The following is a 9,530-nucleotide window of genomic DNA, read 5'->3' as shown; positions in this document are numbered from 1 at the left end:
AAGGCTACCGCTTCTGCTTCATAAGCAGAAGGTCATGGGTTCATTCCCAGGCCCGTCCCTTTCCTCGTACTTTATTAGTTGTATATCTCTCACTTGCTTCTATCTTCCATTCTAAATCTATCACACTCAAACTATTACTTCCATTCTTCCACGCGCATGCCTTTCCTTACACCTGATACATAAGCAGTCTGCTAACCACATGCCTTTCTGCTGCCATGCCTTTCCCCATACACTCCCGCATGACCTAGCGTAGATGCAGTCGGACTCCACGGTCTATAGTGGGCTAGTATAATAGCAACATCATTTCATTCTGACGTGGCAGGCACCATTGTCGCCTAAAAATTGAAGATCATCAGCACTTGTACACTGAGGATGTCTGTTAGTCCCTTGTGTAAGTGCAGCTGATCTAACGATACTGGAGTAGCATCCACGGGCGGCCAATCAAGCTCAAGCTCAAGCTCAAGCTCAATGTTGAATATCTGATCTTAATGACCTATACAATAGGTTCCTAATCCGAGGATCTTTTCGGGTTGGAAATTTTCTCGACTTCGTACCAGCCACACGATATACACATGCAAAAATGGTCATTGGCATAGTAAGCTCTCAGTTAATAACTGTGGAAATTATTATTATTATTATTATCTTTATTAAAGAGACTTTCAGCTCAGATCAACTGTGGAAATGCTCAGCTGAGCTGAGAAGCAGGCTTAGTCCCAGAAGAAACCCTTAAACAAAAAACAGTTGTAGAATTCAACGGGCATCCCCCTGATATGATCCTTAGGGTAAGGAAAAAGCTCTCTCAAAATTTCAACTAAATTGGTTGCTTCACCGGCTGGCGCATTAATTTTGAAGTTTGAATGGGATATTCTTTTCAAATATATTGAAAATTGACCTTATGTCACTTTTTCGTTCCGTATACTAGTTGATGGCGTTCAATTGAGCCCAGAATGACAAATACACTAGCTGTTACCCTAATGAACGTAATTGCAGAAGGTTATATGTGGATTTAATATAATTTTCATAACCTTTTCAGCTGTTGAAAGTTAGGCTTAAGGCGAAGTAGGCCGTCATTGAAATTTATACGCGTCGTTGATGATTGTTGCAAATTCATCTCACGTTTTCGAATCAAAGAAAATCAGTTGGTTTTGCACTGACACAGCTGAAAAAGTATCAGCATACTTTATGTATGTTAGCGAGTACAGTTATACTTTTTCAAGTCAATATAAACTATCAAGACTGAGTTTTATCACTTTGAAATGCAAGCTGAAAATGCATCATTGTTGCCAAAACGAATGACGGGCTACTTAGCCTTAAATTAGCTCTCTCATGCAATCACTTATATGCATGCGCCTTGTGCAACAGCTCGTCCTGCGTCATAGGTGGCTATGATGCGCTTAATGGCTACCACCAACTTGAACTTGATGCATTTGAACGCGTTCTGTTCAAAGCTTGTGCTCACGAGAGCCGTGTTCAAGTTCAAACAATTTGTGATGTTTGATCACAGTGCGCTGTTCATCTCGTGGCAACCGTTGTCGTCATTATTTGTTATGTGGTGTACTGAAAACACTGAAAACCATTCCGATTCATCGTTGGATTAGTGCAAGTAAGTAAAATTCATTGCTTGTAATAAATTTAAAAGTAGTTTAGATTTTCATTTCTGTTTCAGGATCATCCTTTTTTAAATTGAATAAATTACTCGTTTAATAATGACGGTGTTTGAGATGGTATGGCAAAGCCTGAGAGTCCGGGATGTCATGCGCAGTTTTCCTTGGCTGGATGTATTCGGTTACGGGTCAGTCTATCTACGCGCAAAATATAATCAATACCATTTTACAATATCATCCGGGCAATTTTAATGATTTTACGAATAAAACGTATGTTATAAAGATATGGAAATTGCATTTTTTTACCGCCCGTTAGGAATTCAACTCGTCATTAGTTGCAACACACTATCCGAATAAACTTGCATTTCACTATGTTATCCCAGTAGTAAGTTGCCCCTGATCGTACTATCCACTACCATTCACCGGTCTTAAATCAAACATCATGTACCAAAATCTTGGTGGAGCTCTAGGGCCGAAAAACGTTATTGTGCGTTCGTCGAAAATTTTGGAGATCACAACTCCATGATCAATCTAGTCAGCATGTGTGTGTTCAAAAAATTGAACATGAACACGAGAGCAATCAAAGGATCATTTGAGAACGCTCACACCAAGCTATGTTGAAGAAATACGAAGCAATATTGCATGATCTACTTCAGATAGTTAAGACCAACTTTATCAAGTTTAATCATAATACATTAATATTGTTCGCTATTATATCAAGTAGTGTTTTAGACATTCTGGATCCAATTGAACGCGATCATCAATTTTCCTGAACCAAACAGTAGATGATGTGCTATTGCTCATATGTTTGAGCTGAAAATCCCATATTAACTTCAATTTAAATGCGCCAGCTCATGGAACAACCAAATAAACTGAATTTTTCAGAAAGGCTCCCTCTAACCCCAAGAAATAATCCTGGGGGGTGCCCCGTGGAATCATACAACTTTATTTTTCTCTCATACTGAGCTGGGCCAGTCTAGTAGGGCATTGGTCACTATGTCACACACTAAGTTTATTTGCCATATTTCCGGTGAAATTACATCAGAACCTCGGCAACCATTCAGTAAGAAATCACCGAATGATCTGTAGAACTTTTGAACAAAATCATTAAAAAACTATAAAATAATCAGACCAGGAACGCGTTATTTTGATAAAGAAGCAGGCATGTTACCACTGAGCCAGCTTCCAATCCATGAGCGTAATGTAAAACTGAAACGAAAGGAGTTAATGTATGCCAGAGCGGCCGCCAAACGGTAAATTCTGTGAGAATGTTGATAATATTGGTATCAGTATTTTACAAGTTAATTGCAAATGAAACAAAACAAAAACGAATAAACTTACAGTAAATCTCTGAAGAACAATACAATTGTTGAATTTTTATATTCTATTACAGAACGGGGTGATGTATTCAAATTTAAAAGTCATTCACGATATCATCACTTTGCATTATCATACAATTTAGAAACGAATCATAGCACCTAGTATCACTAAACAAATAACAATTTATCATGAAAAGAGTTTACAAATTCAATTTCAAAACATTACTAACGATCAACACTTTTTTGCTAGTTGTCAGCAATATTTTGCCACGTTTTGTCGAGCTAACAAGGGAAGTTCATGATGGTGTTACACGGAGTTTTCAACCGGACTATTTTTGTAAGATTCTACGTGTCGAAATATGAAACAGCCCAAAGCCTTTCGGGTGATGAACCAGTGGTGTAGCCAGCAGGGGCTCTGATAGGAACAATTTTGTAAATATATAATATAATTGAGTTAAGTGAAAATTTAACAAGATGATTTTTATCAGTATTTTTTATTATGTTTATAATATATTTTTATTATGGTATAGGCGTAACCAAGACAGATTTTTCTTGGCATACTTTACCATTAAAACCAAATCTGGAAAACAGCCCCATTAACAACTCCGGAGATTTTTCTTGTAAGCACTTCTTGTTAGTACGATTCGTATCTAGCCCCTCAACAAGCCATTTCTTATTGCACTACTGAGAAAACATTTAGAGCATATGAGGAAATCAAGAAGTGAACGGAATATTGACGCAAAATAAACTTGGTTTTATTGGTAAAGAATACCAAGAAAAATCTGTCCTGGTTACGCCTATGGCTTATTAACCTTCCTTAGTCCCTAAAAAAAGTTACAAATTGTGACTTACGGTCTTTTTCGACCCGGAAATTTCAAATAGCTAGCAAAAATCAATATAGCGACCGAATTTCGTTTTATTAGGCTTAAATGAAAGGGACACATGTCTAGTTTCAGAAACCCTCCCGGAGATCCGGATTTGGTCACTGTGACCACCGGGAACCTGCTACATCTGAAAAAGTCCCTTTAAAGACCCTTCCTTTGACAACCTGTAGTTTCGTAATTAAACAAGTAATCAGAACCGTCCTCATATTGTTGAATAGGTATTAACGTAGACTGTAAATAGACCGTTGGACCCGTTGCCGAAAGCTAGCGGTTGCAATCCTGCAGAATGTTATATGTGGATTTAATACAACTTTCATAACCTTTTCAGTTATTGAAAGTTAGGCTTAAATTAGCTCTCTCATGCAATCACTTATATGCATGCGCCTTGTGCAGCAGCTCGTCTTGAACACCGTCTTGGGAAAAACCTCTTAGGAGGTCTCGTCTTCTCTCGTTTATTCACTAAACATGGTTGCAACTACAAACAAAAGGAAGGGTGAATCTCTGAATCCACAACTTCCTTCCAAAAAAGTGGGATTTAAAACTGTCACTAAACGTGGCAAAAATGGAAGAAAGGACGTGAAGATTGAATGAGAATTGAATTTTTTAGAACATTTTGAAGAACATGATCGACGTAGTTGTATTATTTTGCTCCTTTGTAAAATATATGAGGAAAACCAAATGAAATTCAACTTAGCTTTTAAATGTGAGCACATACTCGCACACATATCGCAGTAGTCTTTATTTGAAGATTTTTCTGTTAAGTTTCGACAAATCTTAACCTCATTCTGCGCAAACTTGCGCAACATTGATTTTTAGTCGTTTGACTAACCGGAGTGGATACGACAATACTGAGTACCGTAATCCGGGGTAACATTGATCATATTTTTTGTATATTTGTTAAATATTTCGTTTGAAAATGCAAATGTTGCAAATTTTATATTTTTAAAACAAGTACTGCCACCCATAGCTCGTGACTATATACTGCATTTTGTTTTAAAAAATGTTTTAAGTGATTTTTTTTATTTAGCTGATATGGGGTAATATTGATCACCTGTGTAAACAATGTTTAGTAATATTGAAAATATCGTTACTTACTTGAATCATGGCCCCCGAAGCCGAATATGAAGGCCAAACGCTTACAAGTCGTTTACTTTTTGAGTTATTTTAAAATTAAAAACACCTCGAACCACGGAATACGCCTAAAGGTAGGCAATTTCCTAAGGGAATTCTATATTCTTTACTGTAATTTGTTAATGTTGCCTAATTGAGCATACTTATGAAAGTTTTGACAACGGAATCGTTTTCGGCGATGCCATTTTTAGTAAGAATCGCATTTTCATTGCTCATATCCTTTGCAGAACTTATGTGAGACATGAATCTTAGGTAGTATCATCCTCTGGAAACTCTTGGGAAATCAAACTCTGGAAAATCTTGGGCCTAATCTCTGGTGAAATACGTGAAGACACAATCGGAAGAATTACTGGCATTATTTCTGCAACATTTCGAACGAGACAACAGAGTGATTCCTGAATGCGATTCTCTGAACAAACCAAAGAAATATCTGGATCAATTTATAGTGGAGTCTTGTGAAAATTCCTATTCGATTTCCTTTTGGAATTTCTTGATCAATTCCTGGAAGAATTCGTGGAGAATTTACTAAAAGAATTCCTCTGAAAATAGTTGGAAGAATTTATGAAGAAAATAACATAGGAATCCTTGGAGCAATTCTTGTAAGATGTATAGAAAAACCTCCGAATTTTTTTTTCAAAAACCCTTGGATTAAACATTTTTGGATTCTTCTGAAGGAATTGCTTAACGCATCTTCGAATGGTTTCCTGTACAACTGGAAAACTTATTACAGTATCTTTTTCAAAAAAAAACCCCAGGAGGGAATCCTAGGGAAATTTCTGAAACAATCCCTGTAAAAATGTGCATTTTTATAGAAATATTTTGGTTTCTATGACATTTTCCGGAATGCCGAAGAGCTTTAAAAGTCTTAGACGCTGAGGTCACAGTGCGTTAACTCAGATAATTTTACAAACATTTACAGTTTTTCCAAAAAACAGTAACTAAATGGTAGTGGTAAATGACAGTAATGTAAGAATCTCCGGAAGAAAAATTTTGACAATGAACTGAAATCCTCTGCTGACAATGAACTAAAACATAAATAACTTTCAATACTTCTCCACATAAAAATGTTTTAACATAACATAACATAACATAACAACCCCCCCTGGGGGTCGCGATCCATAGTTTGGGAAACCATGCTCTATGTAAATGGCAGTAGCTATAATTGAAATTCATGTTGATGGATTAATTTATCAGTCCGAACAATAATATTTATTCTAATGGCATCCTATGTATGAAAGTAGGGCAATTGATCAATGAAATTATAGACATTATGGGCAATAATAACTCTACCAAAAAAGCACAAAAATGGATCAGCCGCCAAGTTCCTCACAGACCACATAGATGGTATCATAATACTGGGTAACATTGATTAGCGGGGTAACATTAATGAGGGATTCCACGGAGGCATGCAAGTCGATTCTGATCGACCATTTCAAAAATATCTGAAACTTTGCACAGTTTTTCAGTTCCATCTAAATCGTCATTTTCCGATATCAAATCTTCAAGTTGAGTCACGACTAACTTTTCAAAAGGGTGTATGTGAAAATGGTTCAAAAATATTCGAAAAGCTGCACAGCAAAAACGGTTCGTTCGATTGTTAGACAACTAAAGAAACAAAGTTAGACAACTAAATAAAGATTCAAAAAAAAAATACACACAGTAAAAAAAATTTTTTTTTCTGCATTAAAAAACATCATTTTTGTCACAAAAACTCAAATATCTCCAGTTGGCAACCGCTCTTCGTGCGCGATATACGTGTTTCTCCTTAGCTCCAGTTGTTCGAAATTATCACGGTTTCTTGTGTGACAGAATTTTTGCATTCAACGCAAAATGACTGCGCACAGGAAAAACACCCTCGTTGTGGACTTCAGTACCCTGCCAAAGCGACCGGTTTTGGACCAGGTGGAGGAATTCCTCAAGAAAAAGCTCCAGCTTGACATGGCCGATGTCAAGAGCATCCAATTGCATCACCTCGAAAATTGTGTGTTCATTGAGATGAACAATGCAAGCGTAGCACCACGTCTTCACAAGCAACACCATCTACGACACTCGTTTATCTACGAAGGCGTGGATTATTTCGTCCCGGTGTACGTGGACGGTCCCACCACTACTATCAAAATACACGACCTGCCGCCGCAGATGCCGAATTCGATCATCACCAAAAACCTTCAGCAGTAGGGCAAGGTACTCTCCATCCAGAACGATGTTTGGAAAAACTATTTCTCGGGCGTTCCGAATGGTGTTCGCGTAGTTCGTATGAGGATGGAGAAATCGCTGCCGGTATACATTACCGTTGACGGCCATCGCAGCTACGTTAGCTACCTGAAGGAACAACAACGAACTTCGTCGAGTGCAACCGAAAAGCAAGCTGAGCCACACGCACCTAGCAGTGAGCAGAAGAGTAACGAAAAACGATGCGCACCACCGCCGGCTCATTCCGAATCAAGTGAGGATGATACTGGCGATGACGACGACGGCGATGACAACGATGACGATAATCGAAACGAAACAACAGTGGAGCTTAGCGGGAAGAGACGGTTGTCAACCGAGACTTCGCATAGTGGAACGACAGTTGAGAACGAGCCAAAGCGATCATGTAGTCAGAATGGTCAAACAGCCGATAAAAGGAACAACTCGGATTGGAAGGTGTACCAGACGCGATCGAGAAGAAAAAATGAGAGTGAACCAAAATGAATTCAATTATGTATGATAATATTCCTTCAGACACGAATGCACCAAATGGTGTAAAGTGTCTTTAATAAAAAAAATAATAATAATAATCAAATATCTCAAAACCCTATCGGAATACCAACGTATTTTTTTGAGGGAAAACGGTCCATTATATTAGCTATCTACCATAAAAATTTGGTGATGGTAAGCCAATAAACAAAAAAGTTATGACATTTCAAATATTTCACAAATTTGACACTTAGTGAATTTTTTTTTTCATTGGTAATTTTTTTTAGGACCGCAGTTTGTTGCTGAATTTTTTGTTAAGGGTGCCACATGAGGTTAACAAGTTGTTTTCATGATATTTTATTTAATTATTCATAACTATTATAGCATCTATTAGAAAGTTAGACGCGATCCAGTATTGTGATCTAAAGTCTTGATAGTGTCATATTTTTTATTGTACGTAACTGAAGAAAAATTCTCTCAATAGTGTTGAAACCTTTTGATAAAAGAAATCTAATATATCTAATAAGCTACAAAAAAAGTTTTCTATACAGGTATACGACTAGTTTACCTGCAAAAAGTTTACCTCGTAGAGAACAAGGCGGGTCTATACCCAGGTGATCTAGTATACGTAAAGCAGGTCGGTTTTCTCGGCGCTGGTTTTCTCCACAAAGCTAAAATCTGATTACACCTGGGTATAGACCCGCCTTGGTAGAGAATAGACTTTGTTAATCATATTTGGGAGAAAGCGAGTAACTTCAACAACATCAAAAACATGATAGGTACATACCATGAACATACTCACGAAAAAGCTAAAAATATACTACCACTATGGTTATAAAAGATTTAATTGTAAAATTTTTCTTCAGTCAAGCAAACGACACCAAACTAGTCAGTAAAAACTTAAAAGTGATTTTGTTTATTAAAATCTAACGAGCAACATGAGTAGTCGCTTTCTCAACTGTTGCAGGCCGTTTGCAGAAAAAAAGTGTTCGAAAGAGCTACGAAATCTCACCAAAAGCACCATAGATAAACTGAAAGCGGCTGGTTATGCTCCAATGTCTACATTGAATACAAATTTACGCATTTGTACGTCCTGCCGTTTAAACGTTGACAAACGGGCAATCTGTACATCATCGGTGGATCAGGTTGCAGGAAGTTCGAAAACAACAACAACTGAGGAATTACTAGATGCACCGACAACAACTGAGGAGTTACCAGAAGTACCAAGTGCAGATAGTCTTGCCATGGTACCATCAGCGACATCTGTTTCAACAAATCAATCAGAAGATGAGTGCATCCAGAAGGTCAACATCGAACGCTTCAACGAAGGGATAGCTGGAATAAAAGTGACTCCGATTAAATGGACGAAGATGGGTTACGTCAATTATCCCGAGAAAAAATACCGTGAAATCAACGAAGCTGTACGAAGAAACCTCTTCAAATTAGGACCTGAGGATGTGGAAAATACAGACTACGATGAGGTAATTATGAATATGAAGGAAAGGTTCTCGAATCTAGCCACGACAAGGAAAGAAAAATTATTGATTTTGTCGATGCTGCCAAGCTCGTGGTCTATTCAAGACGCCATTGATGAGTTCAAAACCAATAGAAATACAGCAAAAGAGGCAAAACAATTCAAAAATAACTGTCTTGCAACCAAAAATGCTAGGTCGAGTACTTCATTAACAGATGAGACAAAAGAAAAAATAATTCAATATTTTGAAGACGATGAAGTAAGTAGAGCTATGCCTGGCCAAAAAGATTATGTATCTGTAAAAAAAGATGGAAAGCGTCAAGCAATCCAAAAACGATTAATGATGACTACTTTGAAAGAAGCGTATACACGCTTCAAGGAAATTAACGAAAATATTAAGGTAGGTTTTTCCTCATTTGCAAGGCTTCGTCCAAGGCAA

At 37.4% G+C, this 9,530-nt stretch overlaps 1 protein-coding gene and 1 long non-coding RNA gene across 2 annotated transcripts; both read left to right on the top strand.

The window, feature by feature from the left end:
- The first annotated feature begins 1,450 nt into the window (after window positions 1–1,450).
- LOC110680384 lies at window positions 1,451–1,891 on the top strand. The gene is made up of 2 exons (XR_002502854.1): window positions 1,451–1,603; window positions 1,667–1,891. It is a non-coding gene; the product is annotated as an uncharacterized LOC110680384 (long non-coding RNA).
- Window positions 1,892–7,200: 5,309 nt separating this feature from the next.
- Window positions 7,201–7,632, top strand: LOC110680383 (nucleophosmin-like). The gene has a single exon (XM_021856194.1). It carries the CDS (start codon window positions 7,201–7,203, stop codon window positions 7,630–7,632), a length of 432 nt encoding a protein of 143 aa, XP_021711886.1.
- Window positions 7,633–9,530: the final 1,898 nt, after the last annotated feature.

This window comes from Aedes aegypti, unplaced genomic scaffold (genome assembly GCF_002204515.2).
Source record: "Aedes aegypti strain LVP_AGWG unplaced genomic scaffold, AaegL5.0 Primary Assembly AGWG_AaegL5_hic_scaff_1268_PBJ_arrow, whole genome shotgun sequence".
Classification (NCBI taxonomy): domain Eukaryota; kingdom Metazoa; phylum Arthropoda; class Insecta; order Diptera; family Culicidae; genus Aedes; species Aedes aegypti.
The sequence above is the reverse complement of the archived record's forward strand: the minus strand, read 5'-3'. Positions and strand labels throughout refer to the sequence as shown.

Bases quoted from the DNA above. Each gene is read 5' to 3' on its own strand.
- LOC110680383 (XM_021856194.1), top strand. From the start codon at position 7,201: ATGGAGAAATCGCTGCCGGTATACATTACCGTTGACGGCCATCGCAGC.